This window comes from Primulina eburnea, chromosome 2 (assembly GCF_022965805.1).
Source record: "Primulina eburnea isolate SZY01 chromosome 2, ASM2296580v1, whole genome shotgun sequence".
Classification (NCBI taxonomy): domain Eukaryota; kingdom Viridiplantae; phylum Streptophyta; class Magnoliopsida; order Lamiales; family Gesneriaceae; genus Primulina; species Primulina eburnea.
The window spans coordinates 37,376,569-37,399,874 of record NC_133102.1 but is presented as its reverse complement, the minus strand read 5'-3'; the positions used below and the strand labels follow the sequence as shown (position 1 = coordinate 37,399,874).

Below are 23,306 nucleotides of genomic sequence, written 5' to 3'. Positions count from 1 at the left end.
CAAGATTTCAAGCACTTAATTTCCATACTTAGACATAATAATCGTGCTCACCACCCAAAATGACAATTTCCTTATGATGTTCTAAATCGCTCGAGACTTAACCTCGTTTAATTATTGTACTAAACCATGACATCAACCCCCGAAACAAATCTTACAATGACGTGTGAACACTTCCCAAAATATAGAAGACATGAGCCTAAAATAATGTTTTAAAAGTCATGGACGAGCGCTAGGCGCTGGACAGTGCTGCGCTGCGGCCCTGCCTAGTGCCTAGGCGCTAGCATTGCCGCAGGCCTAGTGCTGCGGCGCCACAAGGGCAGCGCCGCGTTGCCAAGCTTGCGCAGAACGCAACGGGCGCTGCGGCGCTAATCCTATGCACAAAAAACCCAAAATAACACATTTTGATGCAATTTTAAAAGTCACGCTTAACCGACTCGAACCGATGCAACGAGACTCATCTTAGGATGCTATGACAAGGATTCAACTCAAACAATTGTCCCCAAAACAACGACGCACAGTAACCCCGCAACATAATCCATAAACATGAATTTTGACACCAAAATATTTTCTACGACTTCTAATGCAACCAAGTTCTTATCGACCCGAGACGAAGCACCAAATATCAACCCCACATCTTACTCACAACACTTAAACGCAGCAGCAATCATCCGTCGATCTCCAACGAAGCCTGCAACCATAAAACTTCAAGAACGCATCAATAACATATTTTTTTTCAGATAACGCAGTTTGAGCAATCTCACAAAAACGGTCATAACTCACTCAATGTTTATCCAAATATTTTGAATCTTATATCAAATCGAAGGTATCGAAAAGTTCTACGTTTCATTTGTTGAAAGTTTTACCAAATTCTCGACCAAAAAATCGCAGTTTTCAAAATACAGTGAAAAACTAAATTGTAGATCTAAGATTTATTTCAAAACTGATCCAACCAATTTTCTCCTCAAACTATGAACATCATACCTGAATTTTATGCATAATAAACATCAACATAAATAATATGACAAGATCGACGCAGGAAAAACAGAATATACGTGCCTTATGATGTTAAATTTTACCGAACCGACGATAACGAAGCGGAGATGGCGCGAGGATTGATCCGGGACGAACGTGGCGCTAAAATCCTTGAAGAAAACACACGAAAATTTACTGGAAGATGGAGAGGGAAGGGGGCGGCTGCAAGGACTCTTAGAACCCTAGGTTTCTTTTCAAAAATATGAAATGAATGGATGTGTATGTGTGTGTTGTGTGAAAAACGTGAGTGAGTGTGTGTAAAAGCATGTGTGTGCGCGTGTTTAGAAATAATTAAGGGATGGTTTTGCTTAATTATACCATTGACCATGCTAATCAAGATACTAACTAAAATGTTAACTCAATTAACAAATTAAATAAAAATATTATCCCTACTAATCTTTAAATATAATCTCCTAATTAAAATAAAGAGCACAAGAACTAAATCTTTAAAGATTTTAAAACTTAAAATCACATAATAGATAAATTAGGCTTTAAAAGACTAACACTTCATAAATTAATTAAAATGCCTCATCTTGAACTTAAAATATAATACCACATTAAATTTTCGACAAAAGTCGTCGCCGGTCTTTTCCTCGACCCCGTCCCGAATAATCGCCTGAAACATGAAACTCGAAAAACATCTTAACGTCCATCACGTAAACATAATTAATTAAAATAATATATTTAAATAAATCATGCATGGCTAAAACTCAATTTAATTTAAATAAACGATTTAACAATTAAATAAAATGCATGAGTTTTACGTGCACTGCAGTTTGGGCTCTACGCAACTACTCTTAAGCTTACAAGCACAAAATCAAAGTCCATTAACATGTTAATTAATTTATAAATAAGCGACATAGGCTTTCAAAACATCACAATTCACACCATCATCAGCCGAAATACACCCTCACGCACACCTACAATTTTCGAGAATTTGGGAGAAGAGAAAAGCTTGTGTTATTCATCGTCTGGTCGTCCAAACGTCGCACTCTCGCCAACAATCATATATTTTAAACGCAAAGTCACATTCTCTAAACATTTTAAAACATCATACAAATAATAATATACATGATTTAATTTTTTATGTATGAAAAATATGAGTGTTCGATTATTTTACGGTACGATATGTATTTTCAACATTTTTACGATTTTACGCTCATTGTTGAAATGTTATGATTCCCAACGAGTACGCTGCTAATACATGATAAAATATGGTTAAAACGTGACAAATTTAAAGGGAAAAATAAGCTGGAACCGAGAGAACATGTGAAGATGGGAACCTAGGGTTTGTTGTGGTATGCATATGGTTCATGGGTCAATTACTATGGATGGGGGCAAGTGGGCTTGGCCAGGGCTGGCTGGGGCTCAAGGGGGTTATGGGTGAGGCTTTGCTAGAGTCCTAGCATGGCTAGGACTCCGTTATCAGGGTTGGGGAAGAGTCCACGAAACTTGGGAGTCTCCCCAAGCAACTCCCGATCGGCTGCTGCACAAGAGGGCTGCGGCTTGGTAGGGGCACGGGATAGGTGGTCTAGAGTGTGCCTTAAGATGGTCCAGGGAGGGTTAGGAAGGTCTGGGCTTAGGGGTGTCGCTCAGTTCGGTCATGGCTCGAGAGAAAACGTGGGAAGAACCATAGGGGCGTGCGGCTCTTGTTCTGATGGCAGGGCTTGCGACGCTGGTTCAAGGGCTTGGGCTGGTCTGGGACGAGTCTGGGCGTGGTCCACGGTTGGTTAGGGTTAGGTGGCTTGGGGTTGGCTCGGCTGGAAGAGTCCTAGGCTGACTAGGAGTCCTAGTGTAACTAGTATGCACACATACACACATGCATGCAATCGGGTTGAGGGGCAGAAGGGTTCTGAGCGAGCTAGGGCTGGTTCTATAGGCTGGGCTTGGTCAGTAGGGTTCCTAGGTGGGTTGGCTCGGGTTTGGCTTGAGGTGGCTCGACCATGGCTCGAGTAATTTAGAAGATGGCTCGAGTTGTTCACTTAAGGGTCAAAAATGAGATTAATAAGAATAAAAATTGGAACCTTAGGTCCACGTGTGTGGTTCGTTTCTCACAAGGGTATTTTATGTAATAAAAATGTTATGTTTAAAATTTGGGAAGAAAATATTAAGTTTTGAATTTATCCGGTCTCGAATAATTAATTAAATAATTAATCTAAAAGCCTCGAATTGAGCCAAAAAAAATTATGGAAAAAATTATATTTAAGCATAATTAATTATTTGGGATAAGCCCGTGTCATTAAAAGTAAGAAAAAGATAAAATAAAGAATTTTTACGTCTAGAGGCAAAACAGGTAATTTTACACTTAAAAATACGTAAAAGCTTGACAGTGTCCCGAAGGATCATCATGCAGGTTAAATGATATTTTATGATTTAAAATGATGATTTTGATGAAAATATGATATTTTATTATTTATGGATATGTATATCTTATGATTTATGGTAAAAGCTGTGCAATTTTCACTGTCTAAAATGCTATTTTTTGAAAGTTGTGATGATTTATGCTTTTAAAAGAAAATTAAAATATTTTAAGGGATGTGAATTGACTGTGACAAATGATATATGATTTTGTAGGGGATGACGTAAGGGCCAAGGCCCCAAAGGGATCCCGTTTACGGGCCAAGGCCTCAGAGGGGACCCCGTCTATGGGAAAAGGCCCAAAGGGAACCCGACGATTGTATTTCCATGGTGGAGCCTAGTGCCCACCCCCATGGGTCATGTGGAGCTAAGACTGCAGTCGACCGAAGGATAAAAGCTAGTCACTTTCAAGAATCAAACTTCACCCAAAATGATAAATGATTAAAAGCTTTACGATTAAAATCATTTATGATATATGATTTATGCTTAAATGATTTTTAAATGGTATCTATGTTCAAAAGCTATTTTAAATAAAAGTATGATTTTTAAATGCATGTGATTGTATATGTATTATTTGTTACTCATGTTTAGAACGTGCTAAGTCATTAGACTATTAGGTTTGTATGATGCAGACTTTGATGATTATGAGAGATGCTGACGATTGAGTGGATCGAATGCAGCAGTATTGTAGGATCGAGTGCTTACCGCTTTACCAATAGCTATAACTAGTGGTAATGGTGCAACTCAAATCTTTTAAACCGCACAACAACTCAAGCACCACGGTTCGATCGCTCTACCAAGCAGGGACAATTATTGCACCCAACAATCTCCCTCCCAATAATTGCACTCCTTGCAATAAATGGGAATCGAACCCGTGACCTTGGCTCTGATACCAATTGTAGAACCGAGTGCTTACCGCTTTACCAATAGCTATAACTAGTGGTAATGGTGCAACTCAAATCTTTTAAACCGCACAACAACTCAAGCACCACGGTTCGATCGTTTACCAAGCAGGGACAATTATTGCACCCAACAAGTATACTCCCGATGGAGCTTTATGTTTCCGCACTAGCTTGTTAGATATAAGATTTAAAGATTATTATTATTGATTTTATCAGAGATATTTTTATGCTTTAATTTTTATGTTAGTTGATCTTTTAAAGGTCGAAACATGATTTTTGGTTAGTTGACGATTTAGAGATTTAGTTTATGTATTTGTGATTTTAAATGTAAATTTATTATGGTTATGAAAATGTTAAGTATTTTAAAGTATTATTTTCAATTTATGTTTTTTTTTAAAAAAATATTGTCGAGGTCGTTTCATGAGAGGTGTGAGATTTTCGAATGAGTTGTTGTCCTATATATATGTGTGTAGATTTTATGCAGATAGTTCATTATCTTCATGTTTAAACTTTGAATTCAAGAGTGCACTATCTTTATCTTGCAAATATCATCTTCTTCTTTTAGTCTTTTTTTCTTAAAATTTTTAATTTTGACATATGTGTAATATGTTTATCCATATATGTTTGATAATTGTACACAAATGATTTAATATATATATAAGAGTGGATCGCATGTGAGAACATCCACGGATCATAATCTGGTGAGACGGGTCAACCATACAAATTCACATAAAAAGTAATAAGTCTTAGCATAAAAAATATACTTTTTCAGAGGACCCAAATAAGGAGATCCTGTCCTCACACAAATATGACACGTAGACGTATATTATATATATATATATATATATATAATTATATCTCATTATCAATTTGGTGTATATATATATATATATATATATAATTTGTCAAATTTGGGTGTATATATATATATTAATATATATATATATTTGGTGTAATATCTTATATCTCTCCTATCTATATATCTATATATATATATATATATATATATTATCTCTCATTATAAAATTTGGGGTGTAATTTATCTAGGTGAAATATGTAAAATCTTTGATAGATTCTTAACAATTCTTGATAATTATAAAGTACAATTCTTGATAACTAGGAGAATATAGATTTTGAAATGTTGCTGCTTTTACATCATTCACTCCTTAATAGAAGTTTCGTCCTCAAAACTTCAGTCGGCTTGATATTCAATGAGGTAAGGTATTGTTCTCGGATTCTTTCTTCCACTTCCCAAGTGGTTTATTGTTCAGCGTGATTGGACTACTGTACCTTGACGTAGTGCGTCGCCTAAGTACTTTTCATTGGTATCCAAAATCCAGATAGGAACTTCACATTTCAATTCCTCACTCATGTTTCCCTCGATTATGAGTAGTCCTACCTCGAGAACATGACTTGGGTTCGGTATGAATTTCCTCAATTGTTACACGTGAAAGACACTCTGGATTCTTGACATATCTAGCGTCAATGCTATCTTGTAAGCTAGTGTGCCCATTTTTTCTAGGATCTCGAAGGTCCTACGTATCGGGGGTTCAGTTTCCCAGCTCTATTGAATCGAACAATCCTTTCATTGGTGGTGACTTTTCATAGGCCTTTTCACCAATGTTGAATTCTACATGCCATATTTAGCTCAGCTTTTTTGTCTGCCTTCAGTAGCTTTGAGTTTCTCTTTAATGACAATTAACTTGTCTATCGCTCGGACAAGCTCAGGTCCTGTTATGGCTTTTTCTCCCACTTCATCACAATACAGAAGTGACTGAAAGTTTCGTCCATACAAAGCTTCGTATGGTGTCATTTCGATACTGATTTTATAATTATTATTATTATAAGCGAAATATTTCAAAGGTAAATGTTCGCTCCAGCTCCCAATAAAATCTAGTGCACATGACTGCAACATATGCTCTAGAGTTTGTATCATTGATTTAGTTTGACTATCAGTTTGAGGGTGATAGGATATTCAGAGTGTAACATTAGTTCCCATGGATTCTTGAAAGCTCTTCGAAAAAATGTGAAACTAATCTCGGATCTCTGTCGGGCATGATAATCACTGGAATTCCATGCATAGAGTAGCCAGATTGTCCAGGTTATAGTTCACGCAGACGGGCCAAAAGTGCACAAATTTTGTGAATCTATCTATGATTAGCTATATTTTTTCGTGGCTTTGTCTTAACTTTGGTAATCCTTCCACAAAGTCTATAAATATGATCTCAATTTCATTATGGAATTTCTAACATTCACAATACTTATAACAACCATTGGTCATAGGTGTGTTGTAGGCCATACCCATGCACCGTCACTTACGTAATATCTCACCTCTGGAAAGTGGTTTCTTTCGTCTCTCCTAGCAATCGAACTCAGGACCTCAAGGCTTAAGTACCTAGATTCCTAAAGTGTTGGTACCAATTGAGTAAAAAAGTTATTTTTTTTTTGTAATGACCATGATTCGTAGGCTGACCCAACTTAAGCCCCAACTCATACCCATGTACCACTGCTGATCATGGGCCATAGGTTGGTACCAACGCTCTAGGAATCTAGACACTTAAGTATGGAGGTCCTGAATTATACATTTCATAAGTCGGGGCGTAAGTCTTGAAAGTATATTCCACTACTGACATGTATGGATTCTGAGCGAATTTTTCAAACTTGCTTAGCTTCTGTAGTCAAACATTCAGCTTGATAATATTAATATAGAAAAATGTCTCGGAATTGCTGCCATAAGCCCCAACATGTACCTATGCACCACTACTGTGTTAACTGCTTCTGTCCTTTAAGAAATCTCGGAATCAGCAAGCATAGTTCTAGCTTCATCCTAGGAGAAAGTGTGAGTAGAGTGCGCTATGGCGGGTCTTTTTTACCCGCCCCAACGCGCAAGAGCACTGAGCTGCGATGACAGCGCGCTAGGGCGGGTTCACTCGCAACCCCCCCCCCCCCACTATCGCGCGCTTTATAGAAAAAAATGCGAGATCGCGCAAGGGCTAAATCACCCGCCCCATCGCATGCTTGATAGAAAAAAATGCTAGGAGGTCACGCAAGGGCTCGTATTTTTTTGACCGGCCCAGCTCGACGCAATATGGGAAAATAACCTGGATGATATATTTCTTTGTGGATGATTTTTGGACAAAAATAACTGATGGCAACCCTAACGCACGAGGATCAGCAGTTTTAGAGAAAAAAAATTCTTCAAAAAAAAGGCACACAGAAGAAAAAAAGCCGAAAGAGGGAGACAGAATGGAGCAAGAGAACTCAACCGAAGTTGGGATTAAGAGGATCCTATTCCTAAACATTTATGTTGTGAATTTTTTTTTAAGATTGAATTTGGTTTAAGTATATTTGATTATGTTATCGATTTTTCTTGTAACTTTGGAGTTTGATTAACTTTGAAGGAATTTTATGTGTGATAACTAAAACCGAGATGAGATTTTATAACACAATATGATAACATAATTCATTGATCTATAAATTACATAGACATATGAGGTTTGATATATATATTGATAGTCATAGTCCAATATGTCTAAAGCTAAAGGATTACATGGTTAGTTAATACGATTGCGATTGTTAAATAACAAAGGACACTTGATTACTACTATTTGTTAATTAGATCAATATAGCTCGACAGAGTATATTGATAGACTAGGGAATTCAGTCAAAATCAATAACTTAATAATTGAAATTCAATCATTAGAAAAGATTCAGAGGTAGGTAAACCAAGATCCTAACAATTGCTTGTTCATTAATTTGATTTATATTATTTATATCGTGTTTGTTAAATTATTTTATTTGGCCTTCAACTTCATTCATTAATTCAATTTTCGTTTTAGTTAACTAAAAACTTGATTTTAAGTTATATTTGTCTAATCAATCTATATGAGAATGATATTCATACTTCGTATACTATATTAAAACTTATTCGTGCACTTATGATTCATTCGGCATAAATTTTTATTTTATTTTCATTGAGATTTAATGTGCAAGAAAAGTTTGTTCAATCATCATATGCGATATATGCATGCTCTTCAATGATAATGAGACAACGCACTGTAAGAATATTTCGTCGACAATTAGATGAATTTCTATGAGTCGATATATAGCTTGCGATGCACAAAATTCATCAATTAGGTAAATGTAAAAGACCGTGAGATTTTCATGGGCCTAGTTGTGGGGATGATATAATCAACTCTCTCATCTTCAATAATGACATAACAGCCATCTACGTAGAGTAAAACCCTTACAGTATCCTTGTTTGGAGCGAAAACTAATATATAATGTCATACAATTATAAAATATTTTATTACAAGTTTACTACGCATATATTAAAATATATATTTTCTATTGGATTAAATTTCAATAATAGTTTTATATATTTTATTACTATTTTATTACAATATATAATTTCAAATCAATTTAAATCAATTTAATAGATTAATATATTTAAATAAAAGCTATATTTGTATGTGTAATGATAAAATATATTATGACATACTATAAAATTAATGTTTTTAACTTGTGTAATTATATTTTCTAGAGATATTTATTTGTATGCCTACGTGGCACGCCCACAACCACACAAATTTTTTTGTTTTGTTTTTTTAAAAAAAAGACTGACCAATCATGCACCGTCACGTAGGCTGTACTCATGATACCCTGCACACGTAACAAATTCGTGTATATATATATATATATATATATATATATATATATATATAAACGAATTTGTTACGTGTGCAGGGAAACGAATTTGTTACGTGTGCAGGGTATCATGAGTACCACTATATATATATATATATATATATATATATATATATATATATATATATATATATATATATATATATATATATATATATATATATATATATATATATATATATATAAAATAGCTTTCAATAGAAGCCCATAATCAAATTTGACCTTAGTTTGGTACACATGATAGGATAAACATGTAATATATAATATAAGGATAAGTTAAGGATAAATAATATGTAAGATATCATATTTATTGTTTGGTATGATTTTAATAAGAGTGATTAAATTTATATATTAGATTGTAATGACAAAATTAACCTTATCATAATAGATTTTATAATTTCAAAGTTGTTGTTTGACTTCATATTTATTATTTATTCATGTGTCGATAGTGCTTGCATGATTTATTTATTTTTACCTAATTTCATATATTATATAATATGATAATTGAGCCTTTGATTTTGTAAGTCAAGTCAAATATCAATTTTTAAGGTTAATCGGGTGATACTTATAATTTTATTGAGATTTATAATAACTATTTATATAATTATCATTTTATATAATATATAAAAATAAATAAAAATATTTATTTGATTTTAATTTCTACCCACTAGCATAGATTTATAAAAATCATTTATAAATTGAGGGTAATTAAGTTATTTGTAGTATATTTTATCGTTAAATTTAAACTATCACACCTAATAGAAGGGATATTTTATCATTCAAAAAAATTATTTATCAAGGGCTCATGATACTATCATGAGCTTTTTAAAAATGTACCAAACATAGAATAAGGAGGATTGATAAGTATCATGAGCTTTTTAAAAATGTACCAAACATAGAATAAGGAGGATTATTTATCAATCTCTCCCTTATCCCATGTATCAAACTATGCCTAAAAAGTTTAAGTTAATCATTAAATTAGCCTTCTAAGTAAGTTAAATTCCTTATTATAAATTTTTACTTTCTTTATGTTATCTTGCATTAAAATAAACATAAACGAGAAGAATCTAGGTTATATTAAATTTGCTAAATTTATAGTGTGATTATATATTATTTCATATTAAACACTTAAATTTTTTTTAAAATGTGATTAAATATTAATTAACATTTAATTCGAATTAAATACACTAATATTAACTCATCTGTCATATTAAAATGATATAATTATACTTAAATACTAACCATGAAAAAGAGTTTAAAATCAAAATTTTCTATTTGTTATTAGTTTTATTATTATTACTATTATTATTGTTATATCATGATTATTATTAAAAATATAATATTTAAAAAATTATAATTATTCGTATAATACAAGCCAACAACATTATAATTATATTAATACAACTATTATTTACATAACTATCATTATTGTTATATCATAATTACAAATAATACCATTCCAAAATAAAATTACAAAATTACCTTTTCAAAAGTGGTTGTATGGAATTTATGAAAAAATCAATGAATAATATAATAGCTGAAATAAATGAAAAAAATTATCTTAAATATTACAAAAACAAAATAATTTAAATATATAAATATAATAAATATCTTACAATTAAATTTTTTAAAAAAAAAGAAATGCAAAGGAAAAAATAAATACTGAAATCGTGGCAATTTAGAAGTTGCTTGTTACTTGAAGAACTGATAAAACAATTTTCCTACAGTTCTAAATTATATACAACAATATTGAAAAAATCAAAACAAATAATTTAAAAAAATTATTTCAATAATAAGTGAAATATGTAATTACCTGTATGCACATAAATAAGAACAAAAAAGAACCAATGCTACTTCAGCGGAACATTGAATGAACTCTGAGACGCATTCTTGAACCGTGTCCTTTGCATCCTTCGCTATCTTTCCATTCGCAGGCAACTCTTTCTTAATGATACGGCCAATATTTGCAATTGGGAGGAAGCGATCCTACTCTTTCACGCTGGACTGCGGACTGTGATCCCCGCCGCCGCTATCGTGGCTGCCACTTCCACCGGAAAATCCACCAGGACTCTCCAGCCATTCCCAATCCAACCCCTGGGCGTTGGATTTGTATTTAAGGCTCCACAATTTATAGCATAAAAACCATATAAAAGAGCTACACAATTGAACTGAACTTAGGCTCTGCAACGCACAAAAGCCGTATTTATATAGCAAAATAAAAAGTGCGGATTCATAAATCCGTGGAAGACTGCCATGGATTCATAAACCTGTAGCAGACTATTACCGATTAAGAATCTGTTTCAGTCTACCACATATTTCTTTAATCCGGTTAAATCTTACTTATAAATAATATACATATATATATATATATATACACTAACCTGTGATATCTCAAAGATGAGCCCATCAAGATCCGGCCCAAACTCCCGGCCCATATCTAGGGCTCACAGGTGAAGGGCCCATGACAAGCCCAGGTATTCTCCTATAAATACCAGGTTTGAGCGTATTATGTTTCATTCACTATAATGTTTTCATCAGCACCCTTAGCTGCTCCCCCCATATATCCTCAGTATCTGACTTGAGGGTCGGAGGGGCTATGCCAGGACACCCTCCTGGCCCCCTTTTAACGATCTTATTTATGATTTCAGGCTCAGGGTAATTTCAAAACCTGCGTCTGGATTACTGACACTTACTGGAAGCGGACCCTAAATTTCTCGTGAGTATCACTTGGCGTCGTCTGTGGAAAACTTTGAGTTGAGACGTAGAGATGGTAGGGAAGAGAGGGAGTGAAAGAGCCACTTCAGAATCATCGCGTCCTCGGAGGAGACCCGAACCATCTCATGATGAGACAAGACAGGAAAAACCGCATCTTTAGACGAGACAGGAACAACCTCGTCAAGAGACGAGAGCCGAGCAGCCCTTTCACGAGACAAGGGTCGAGCAAACCCGTCCCAATGAGAATGTGGGGAACTTGACCCTGGAACAGCTGGGCCAATTTATCACCCGGACAGTGGATGAGGCCATGAAGAGGAATCAAGAGTCTATGTTTGTAGAGGAACAGCCGAACATCAGGAGCGTGAAGAAAATGTTGAAGTCCACCAGAGCATGGTTGAAGAGACGCATACCCTCCAAAGTGGGGAGATTAGTGAGATGGGGGAGATGTGGAAGAAGATATGGAGGTTGAGGGAGTAGGTAGGAAGCAGGGCGCCGGTACCCAAGAAAAGAAGCCCTTTTTCACTTGCCATCTTGGAAGAGGGCTTCCTCCGAATTTCCGACAATCAAACGTTGAAAAATATGACGGACATACAGACCCCGAAGAATACTAGGAGAGATTTGAGAATGCAGCTTTGTTGCACCAATATTCAGATGGAGTCAGGTTCAGTGTGTTTCTGGGCACGTTGGTGAGGTCAGCCCAGCAATGGTTTAATACCCTGAAGCCTAACTCCATACACTCTTTTGAGGATTTTGCTACAGCTTTCCTGTATCGATTTGCTAGCAGAAAAAGGCACCAGAAAAATTATTTGAGCCTGTTTGTGATGAAACAACAAGAGGTTGAAACTTTGCGAGAATTTGTCCAGCGTTTCAACAGTGCAGCACTAGAAATACCAGCGGCTGCCCCTGACATCATGATAAGTGTCTTTACCCAAGGGCTGAGGGGGGGAGAATTCTTCAAATCGCTGGTCAAGATACCTCCGTCGAGCTATGATGACTTGTTAGCTCGGGCGGAAAAATATGTAAACTTAGAAGATGTCCTATGGTACAGAAGGATGGAAAACTGACCCGGAGGGAGTAGGGTGGAGGGTGCCGAGAGAGGCTGTAAGAAGAGAGGTGTAGGTGAGAGGGAGGAGGACAGAACCAGAAGTAGAAGACAACTCTCATCACATGCTCCTCTGAATAGGAGTCGGGATAAGGTGAAGGAGGTGAGGGAGTCAGGGGAGAGGGGGGAGATGTCGCAGAGGGTTGATAGCAGTGCTCGACCTCCGCCGCGGGGTAGATAAGAAGGATCCTCGTCCAGGAGTGAACTGAGATCTCGCCCATCTTCTAGGCGGGGTCGAGGCCCTCCGTGGATACATCAGAGGATCGATGAGCTGAGGAGAGAAGGTCGAGTTCAGGATGTCCCTCAGGAGCCCGCTGAACCGAGGAAGGGAACAAATGAGGATAACCACCCTACGAGAGGAATGATTCATATGATCTCGGGGGCTGCTACTGATGGGGATTCCGGGCGAGCGCGGAAGACGCATGGAAGGAGGTTGGATTTTGAAATATCTAGGAGTGCGGACTTACCCATGATCCTGTCATAAGTTTTGGACCGGATGACTTCTGAGGCATTGTGGCTCCTCATAACGATGCCTTGGTGGTGACGGCCACCGTTGCCGATTACGATGTGGAACGAATCTTTATTGATAATGGAAGCTTTGTTAATATCCTGTTCAAGAGCACTCTTGATCAGATGAAGGTGGAGGAATTTGAGTTCGAGCCGATCTCTACTCCTCTATATGGATTTGCAGGACATGTCATCCCGCCGCTTGGTCAGATTGTCCTTCCTCTATCTTTGGGACGTGACTCTCGGTGGGTAACAAAGATGATAACATTTACCGTGGTGGATACCCCCTCATCATATAATGGAATCCTGGGACGGCCAGTCTTAAAGGATTTTAGAGCCGTAGCTTCCACGTATAATCAGAAGTTGAAGTTTCATGTGGGGAAGGAGGAGGAAGTCTTGTGTAGAGACCAGAAAGTTGCATGACGATGTTATGAAGGAATAGTGAAAGAAGAGGGGAAGAGGGCGCGTGTGGAGGTCAATATGATTAGGAAAGGGCGAAGTGGGTTGCTCGTGGTAGTGAGGGAGGTTCAGGAGGTGATGGATGAAAAGTCGGAGATTGTGACATTGGGGCTCGATGAGAAGACGCTCAGAATAGCCCCTGACCTTGACCCAAAAGTCAGGGAGGAACTCATTACTTGTTTACAGGCTAATCTCAGCGGGTTCGCTTGGTCAGCCCAAGAGCTCACAGGGACGAGCCTAGATGTAGCAAAACACCGATTAAACATCTTACAAAATTCTCGTCCTGTGAAGCAGAATAAAAGACACTTCGGCCCCGAGAAATATATAGTTATAAAGAAAGAAATGAGGGAATTGCTAGAGGCTGGGCACATTCTGGAAGTGCAATTTCCTACTTGGCTATCGAATGTTGTCCTAGTCCCGAAGAGTTCAGGGAAGTGGAGGATGTACGTGGACTTTAGAGATCTTAACAAGGCATGTCCTAAAGATTTTTATCATTTGCCCTTGATTGATCAGTTGGTGGACTCCACAACGGGGCATCAATATCTATGCATGCTCGACGCTTATCAGGGATACCATAAAATTTCCTTGGCTTTGGAGGACCAAGATAAAGTGAGTTTCATGACCTCTGAAGGAACTTTCTGCTATGTGGTCATGTCCTTCGGACTCAAAAATGCCGGAGCCACGTATCAACGATTGATGGATAGAGTCTTTTCTGAACAGGTGGGAAGGAATGTCGAATTGTATGTTGATGACATCATGGTAATGTCTAAGGATTCAACCCAGCTCATACCTGATTTAGTGGAGACCTTTTCCACCCTCAGGTCTTATGGGCTGAAATTGAATCCTTAGAAGTGTATCTTTGAGGTGAGGAGTGGGAAGTTTCTGGGTTATATGGTGACAAAGAGGGGGATTGAAGCTGACCCCGAGAAAGTTCAAGCTATCCAAGATATGGACTCTCCCCGGGGACCCAAAGATGTTCAGCAGTTGACAGGGAGGATTGCGGCATTGACACGTTTTATCTCGATGTCCGCCCACAGAAGCTTACCGTTCTTCCAGAATTTGAGAAAGGCGAAAAAATTTGAATGGGATCCAACCGCGAGAAAGCGTTTGAAGAGTTGAAAAAATACCTTGCTGAGCTGTCTGTCCTGGCCAAACTGGCGACAGGTGAACCTTTGTGGGTATATTTATTTGCCAACGAGGAAGCTGTGAATTCGGTCCTACAGCCAGTCTATTATGTTTCGCATGCACTCAAGGGGGCAGAGATCAGATACTCAGGGTTGAAAAAATTGGCTTTGGCTTTAGTGATGACAGCGAGGCGCTTGAGACCCTACTTCCTATCTCATCCAATTGTGGTGCTAACTAACAGTCCATTGGGCAGAATCCTCACTCATTCCGATATGTCTGGCCGTTTGGTAAAATTGACTACTGAGCTGGGTGAGTGTGACATCCAGTATGAACCAAGAACAGCTATCAAAGCACAAGCCTTAGCCGATTTTCTGGCTGAGACTATGCGTCAGGAGAATGAAGACCCTTGGAAGGTGTATGTGGATGGTTCCTCGTCGAAGGATGGAAGTGGGGTGGGAGTAGTACTGATTTCACCAGCTGGGGAGGAAGTGAAGTTGGCTGTAAGGTTGGACTTTCGAGCATCCAATAATGAGGCAGAGTATGAGGCTGTGTTGGTAGGACTTCGAGCAGCCAGAAATGTGGGAGCTACCCGGGTACTTATTTTTTCTGATTCACAGTTGGTAGCACAACAGATTAAAGGGATGTATGATGTGAAAGATGAGAAGCTTATTGAGTATGCTCGAGAAGTGGACTGAGTCAGAGAGAAATTCACAGAGATTATATTTGAACAGATTCCCAAGAAATAAAATGAAAAGGCACACACTCTAGCCAAAATGGCTGGAACAACGGGAAGTTGGAAGACTAGAGATGTGGTATTTCAAGTTGAACTCACACCTTACATGAGTTCACCCACAGTTGAACAGGAGGAGGAGGATTGGAGGACTGGCATAGATGATTACTTGAAAGAGGGAAAGCTTTTTGATAACCCTCGCGAAGCTCGTAAGTCGAAGATAAAATGTTCACGCTATGTGATAATCGGAGAAGTGTTGTTCCGAACTTCTTTTGCAGGGCCGCTTCTTCGGTGCTTGAGTTATCAAGAGGCTGATTATGTGCTCCGGGAAGTTCATGAGGGATGTTGTGGAAATCATTTAGGGGCTTATGCGTTGGCAAGGAAGGTGCTGCTCGCCGGTTATTCTTGGCCCTCCGTGCTACATGATGCTCAAGAGTTAGTGATGTCTTGTGATAGTTGTCAATGCCATGCCCGGTTGCATCACTGGCCGGCCACGGTGATGAAGGCTGTCACGGCCGCCTGCCCTTTTGACCAGTGGAGAATAGATATTGTGGGGTTTTTTCCTATAGATCCTGCTCAGAAGAAGTTCCTATTGGTGGTAGTTGACTATTTTTCAAAATGGGAGGAAGCAGAACCTTTGGCCAGAATCACTGAGAATGACGTCCTGAAGTTCTTGTGGAAAAGTATATTATGCAGATACGAGGTACCTAGGAGACTGATATCCGATAATGGGAGACAGTTCCAAGGGACCAGGATCCAAGCTTGGTGTAAAGAGATGAAGATCCAGCAAGTCTTTACCTCTGTAGCTTACCCGCAGAGTAATGGTCAGGTGGAGGTAACTAATCGGATGTTGGTGCAGGGTCTAAAAGTTCGCCTTAGCAAAGCTAAAGGCAATTGGGTGGATGAACTACCAAGTGTCTTATGGGCTTACCGAACCACTCCGAGAGAAGGAGCCAAAGAAACTCCTTTCAGTTTGGTCTATGGTAATGAGGCAGTGATCCCGGCTGAGATTGGGTTGGAGTCGGCAAGGGTAGTGTTTTATGACGAAGACAATGGTGCGAGACGCGCTACTGACCTTGATCTTTTGGAAGAAAAGAGAGAGACTGCCAGCATTCACATGGAAGCTTATAAGAACCGCATTGCGCAGTCTTATAATCGGAGAGTCGTTCAAAGAAACTTCCAGGTAGGTGACTTGGTCTTGAGGAAGGTGCAAGAAGAGCAGAGTGGAAAGTTGGACCCAAAGTGGGAGGGTCCCTTCAAAGTGATCGAGAGGCTGAGCTCCGGAACCTATTACTTGGAGAATGCACAAGGCAAGGCGTTGAAGAGGCCTTGGAATGCTTATCACCTTAGGAAGTATTATTCTTGATTCGATCGTTGATGTATTTTATTTTCTGAACATTCTATGTAATCCGTTGGAATTCAATAAAATCAAGATTCTTTTTTTCAGTTCATGAATGTTGTTGTATTGTGATGGTGATAAAATAATTTTATTTTCCTACTAAGGCATCGCCTAGTAGAGGAGCAGAGTGCAGGAGAAAAATTTTATTTTCCTACTAATTCACCAAGCAGAGGAGTCAGAGGGTGAGAGTGTTGAATTTTTATTTTCCTGCTAAACTCTCACCTATAAGAGGAATTAGAGGGTGGGGATTTTATTTGCCCTAGCAGGTTAATAATATCATATACAAACTCGGAAGAAGCCATAAATTCAAATGCAAAATACTCAATGTTGCGTAAAGCGAGTTCGTACATGCCAAAAGTGCGCAAAAGAAAATAACCAAATGTAAACATCGTAAAAGTCGCATAATACTACAGAAAGTAAAGCAGTGCAGAAAATAACAGAATACGGCCCGAAGGCATACAATGTCTGCGTAAATGAAAAAATAACGTAAGTAGGGGCGCTACGAAACTCTCAATGTCTATGAAGCCAGTAGGGGCGCCTGGCGGATGATAGCCCTGAGCCTTGAAGAGGCCGACTACGCCCTCGAAACCCACCTCCAGGAAATGACAAGCTTTAGGGGCACGGATATCGTTGAACTCCTCGGAATTGAGGAATTCCTCCTTGAATGAAGAGGCTTCGGAAGCGTGTTGCGCCTTGGCGTCCTTGAGGTCCCTACGGATTTGTGCTGCTTCAGCTCGAGCAGTCTTTAACTCTTCCTTCAGCCTCTGGTTCTCCTTTACGCTGTCCTCTTTCAGTCGCTCAAACTCTTGTTTCTCGTTCAGAAGCTCTTGTTTCTCCTTCAGAAGCTCGTCACCTCGAGCTTGGGACTCCGAAAGCTCCTTAGCGCGTCACTTTCATCTCGTCAATAGTAGCCTGGAGCTGTTCACGAAGAGCCTTGCCCTCACGTAAGTCTTGGCAGGAGATAGATCGAGTGTCGTTAGCGCACTCCACCAACTCCCCTACGTACATCATGCCCTGGATAGGTAGACAAGAGTTAAAAGACGAAAAAAAAAATTATACATGTATTGGACATCAATCTAGAAACTGGAGGGAGAAATATACCTCGGTGATACTACTGCATGTCCGGTGAGCGAGTTCAGACCATCCCAGTGAACTCATGAACGCTGCATCCGATTTGGAAAAAAGCTGATACATTATCTTTTGAGCCATATGAGTAGGACCCTGCCCCACCATGTCCGAATCCGGAGTGTATATCAGATGTACCCCCGATTCAGGGGGAGGCCCCTCATCCGACCCAGACCCTTCTGTAGAAGAGACCGATACGACTGAGATCTCAGAAATCTTGCGCTTACCATGCTGAGGACTGACGGGCTAGGATCAGTTGACACCTTCTTCTTATCAGACGGAGGAGGAGTCTTGGCTCGAGGAGGTGGAGAAGAGGCTCGCTTTGGAGCTGAGGAAGATGGGCATGCCTTCTTCTTCACAGCAGTAGGGGAGCTAGCAGCTCTCTTCGCAGTAGTAGAGCAAGAACCTTCTTTCTTCTTCTCAACAGCATGACAGTCTCCCTTTGTGACCGTCGTGACTGCTAGAACGACTGACTTGTGGGAGGCGGATGATGAACTCCCAACCTTCTTTTTCGCAATCTCGCGGGGCAATGCAACATTCATGACTCTAACACTTGCAAATAAAAACAGTGAACCGAATGAGAATATTATCAAAGAAAACAATAAGCAAAAGAGAAACATGAAGGGTGAAGAGATGAGAATATCTATCGGCATCCTCCTTTAGCTTAATTTTTGCGGGACTTAACCCGGAATGGCACATGAGATCTTCAGATAGAAGTTGGGGAATGCTAAAGCATCGATCTCCTAGCACACTCATTATCTCCATATACTCCTTATCCTTCTTATAACCCTTGGAAAGTTCAGGCTTGGTGAAAGTAGGGAACCAATCGGTATAACAAATCAATTCTTCGGGTGGCTGGATAAAGAAGAAATGTTTTTTCCAGTCCTTAACATGACTAGGAGCCCCCTCGAAAAGCTTATGGCTGGACCGAGAAGTCACATAAAAAGGTCCTTCTTTTGATCTAGACAGAACTAACAAGTAGGAGAAAGTGATGCAATTCAAAGGGAGGTCTAGGGCCCGGAATAGCACAACAAAACAGCTTTTCAAGCGGAGAGCATTGGGAGTGAGCAGACCTAGGTGCACCTGATAGTACCTGCTCAATTCTTGGAAGAAATCGCACAAGGGAAAACGAAGATCGGCATCAAGGTGGTGCTGAAAGAAGGTGTAGCAGCCCTTGGGTGCTAGATAGTAGGAATGATGATCTCATGGGAGGGAGAAATGTGTCACAGAGCCCTAAGTTTTGACTCGCTACCAGGAGGGATATGAGATGACAAATCGCCATACCATAAGTTATCTGCTTCAGATATGTTCATCTGTTGGGTCACGTGAGGAACTTCCTTACCAGGACGGCTATGAATGGTGACTTGCTCCTCATGAAAATCAAGGGTAAATTCAAGATCAGCTAGGGAAGTCCTACTCTGGCTAGACTCGCTAAACCTCTCGGAACCACTTGAGGAACTAGACTCGGAATCGGAATCGAAAGAAGACTTGAATATTAAGGATAATCAAACAAGTAAAAGAGAGAACTGACCCGGGTAAGACGTGAAAAAATACTCAGTAGATAAGACCGCAAGAACATGGCGGACAGACGAGCACAGTGTGGCAAGTGGGATGCTCGGGCGAGCGTGGCTGTGCGTGAACACTCGGACGAGCGTGGGCGCTTGGGCGAGCGTGGCGATTGGGATGCTCGGGCGCTCGGGCGAGCGTGAAAAGGGCGAGCGGGGCGTGAGCGCGGACAAACGGGGCTGTGCGTGGGCGATCAGGTGAGCGTGGGCGCTCGGGCGAGCATGACAGGAGCGAGCGGGGTGCTCGGGCGGGCGTGAGCTCAGGCGAGCGTGGGCGCAAGGGCGAGCTCGGGGACGTTCGGGTGCTCGGACGCTGGGGCGAGCGTGGCGAGCGGGGCGCTCGGGCGGGCATGAGCGCGGGCGAACAGGGCTGTGCATGGGCGATCAGGCGAGCGTGACAGAAGCGAGTGGGGCACTCTGGCAGGCGTGAGCTCGGGCAAGAGTGGGTGCAAGGGTGAGCTCGGGGACGCTCGGGTGCTCGGACGCTGGAGCGAGCGTGGCATCGCATAGGCGAGCGTCTGGAGGGGGCGCGCCGGCTGGGCTAGGCGCTCGGGCGAGCGTGGCGAGGGGCGAGCAGGGCACGACGTAGGTGAGCGTGTGGAGGGGGCGATGCTGCGTGGGCGAGGCGTGGGCGTGGGCGAGGTCTGGGGAGCGCTGGCTGGAGACGAACGTGGCGAGGGGCGAGCAGGGCGAGGCGTCGCGCGGGGCGAGGCTACGCGCGGAGGGCTAGGGCGCGCTGGCGTGGCTGCACGTTGAGGGCTCAGGCGAGGCGGTGGCCGAAGCTGCGGGCGAATGTGGCGGCAGAGTGATTGTGAAGCGGTGCTAGGGTTAACGCGCATGTGAAGCGTGGGTAGGGGAGAGCTGGTGAATGAATTGAAGAGAAAATTACATTGGGGAGAAGTGAAATTGAAATAGGGGAGGAGGACCTCTATTTATAGGGGAGCTCATACCAAATCTTACCATTCAGGAGGAGATTACGATTTGATTTGATATCTTTTCCTTCTGAGCCAGATTGCGATTTGATTCGTTTCCAATTTTTTGCACGCCATCACCCTTGCAATTGATTATTTCCGAAGAGCTTTTGGGAGCGTTGCCCCCAAACCCCCACGACCTGACCAGGCAGGTCGATCCCTGCAACCTGACCGGACAGGTCGATCCCCGTAATTTTTGCAGCTGTGAACATCGTTCGTTAACGACAAACGTGATAAATTTTTCTAATACGGTGTGTTCTCATCGCCGATAAACCGAGGACAACACGATTAATCAAACTTTGAACCTACAATTCAGTTCGACTCGAGAGGGGGAGACTGGTGATACCCCAAGGATGAGCCCATCAAGAGGCCCAAACTCCAGGCCCATATCTAGAGCCCACAGGTGAAGGGCCCATGACAAGCCCATGTATTCTCCTATAAATACCAGGTTTGAGCGTATTATGATTCATTCATTATATTGTTTTCAGCAGCACCCTTAGCTGCTCCCCCCATATATCCTCAGTCTCTGACTTGAGCTTCGGAGGGGCTACGCCAGAACATCTTCCTGGCCCTCTTCTAACGATCTTATTTATGCTTTCAGGCTCAAGTAATTTCAAAACCTGCGTTTGGATTAGTGACACTTACTGGAAACGGACCCTAAATTTCCCGTGAGTATCAACCAGTAAATCCGTACATCATTATTTGATTAATGGTAAAAACTTGTGTGAAACGATATCACGGGTCGTATTTTGTGAGACGGATCTCTTATATGGGTCATCGATGAAAAAGTATTACTTTTTATGCTAAGAGTATTACTTTTTATTGTGAATATCGGTAGGGTTGACCCGTCTCACAGATAAAGATTCGTGAAACCGTCTCAGAAAAGACATATTCTTGATTAATTATGCATTAAATGAAAAGTTAAAGCTGCTATTAAATTATGTTCCTCTTAACTGTGTGGTGCAACGGACACGGATCACCTACTGTGCACAGCATCATGCTGTGCACACATTGAATTTTTTTTATTTTTTTTATTTTTGTTTTTTGTTTTTTCACTTTTTTCACCCTCTTTTTATCTTTTGTTTCCTTCAATTTTCCTCCATAATTTTACAATTAAAAATTACTGTATTAAATTTTTACATGTGAAAACAGTATTATTTTTTTCGAATTTGATGAGTATTTTTAATTTTTTTTTCCAATGAACAAAATTTTTAACAATATAAAACTATTAACATGTTAATGCTTAAATTAAAATTTAGAACATTTCCATCATGCAAAATTAAAAACTAATAAACCGTATTATTTTTTTCGAATTTGATGAGTATTATTAATTTTTTTTCCAATGAACAAAATTTTTAACAATATAAAACTATTAACATGTTAATTCTTAAATTAAAATTTAGAACATTTCCATCATGCAATATTAAAAACTAATAAACCATATAATTTTTTTCGAATTTGATGAGTATTATTAATTTTTTTTTCCAATGAACAAAATTTTTAACAATATAAAACTATTAACATGTTAATGCTTAAATTAAAATTTAGAACATTTCCATTATGCAATATCAAAATTGTCCGATAATGTTTGTGAAAGATGGAAAAAATTGGAGGAAAATGGAAGAAAAACAAAAGAGGAAAAGAGAGGAATTTGTGAAAGATGGAAAAAATTGGAAGAAAAACAAAAGAGGAAAAGAGGGGGGGGGGGGGGGAGTGAAAAAAAAAGAAAAATTAAAAAAAAAATCAATGTGTGCACAGCATCTTGCTGTGCACAGTAGGTGATCCGTATCCGTGGTGCAACTTCTTTTAATTTATCTGTAAAAATAATCTAAATTCAAAAGTTTCAGGTTTATAATCTTGGAATACTGAATTCAAGAAAAAAAATCTAAAACAGTAAAGAAACAATTTTTTTTTATAAAAAGATCATTTCGATTAGTTTCTATAAATAAATCCATTAGATTAGTATCAAATTTAATTTTTTTAAACATACTATTTCTAAACTTTAAATTGATTAATTGAACGCTAAATAATTTTTTTTTATATTCAGTGAAATGTTTTTTAAATTATAATATGGCATTCACGTCCATGAAAGATTAGATTTAAGTCTTTCTTCAAAATTTTATTTTTAAAATATTTAAAGCCGTACAATTTATCATGTAAAGATTAAAAATTCGAAGAAAAAAAAATTAAATATCACCATGAAACAATGTTTATTTGTTTTGCTAATAAAATTTGATTTAGTTTGAATTGTTACCGTTAATTAATATAGTTATTATGTTTATCATAGAAAAAAAAATTATTATTAACACTTTCGAGACGAGTATTTTGTAATTTTTTTTAATGACTTGAAAGCTTATAATTATTCTTTTTCAATGTATATTGTATAAATTTTATGCTAGTCATTAGACAAATTTTTGTAATATATATTCATAATCAAAAATCATACTCTTAATCATTAATCAAAATGATGTCGTTGGAGACCTCTTGTAGGTACCTATTGCATATTATTACATTGACCGGAGTTCCATCGAAAATAATGTTAAAATTATATTTTTACTCGATCACAACATAGCAAACGAGGATGAAAAATGAATTCACATCTCGAAAAG

The 23,306-nt window shown here is 39.2% G+C and overlaps 2 protein-coding genes across 2 annotated transcripts; both read left to right on the top strand.

Moving 5' to 3' along the window:
- The first annotated feature begins 12,946 nt into the window (after positions 1-12,946).
- On the top strand, positions 12,947-13,746 carry LOC140824275 (uncharacterized). The gene is made up of 2 exons (XM_073185874.1): positions 12,947-12,989; positions 13,325-13,746. The coding sequence occupies exons 1-2, from the start codon at positions 12,947-12,949 to the stop codon at positions 13,744-13,746; spliced, it is 465 nt and encodes a 154-aa protein (XP_073041975.1).
- A 1,118-nt stretch (positions 13,747-14,864) lies between these two features.
- On the top strand, positions 14,865-15,602 carry LOC140824274 (uncharacterized). Its single transcript, XM_073185873.1, has one exon. The coding sequence runs from the start codon at positions 14,865-14,867 to the stop codon at positions 15,600-15,602; it is 738 nt and encodes a 245-aa protein (XP_073041974.1).
- Positions 15,603-23,306: the final 7,704 nt, after the last annotated feature.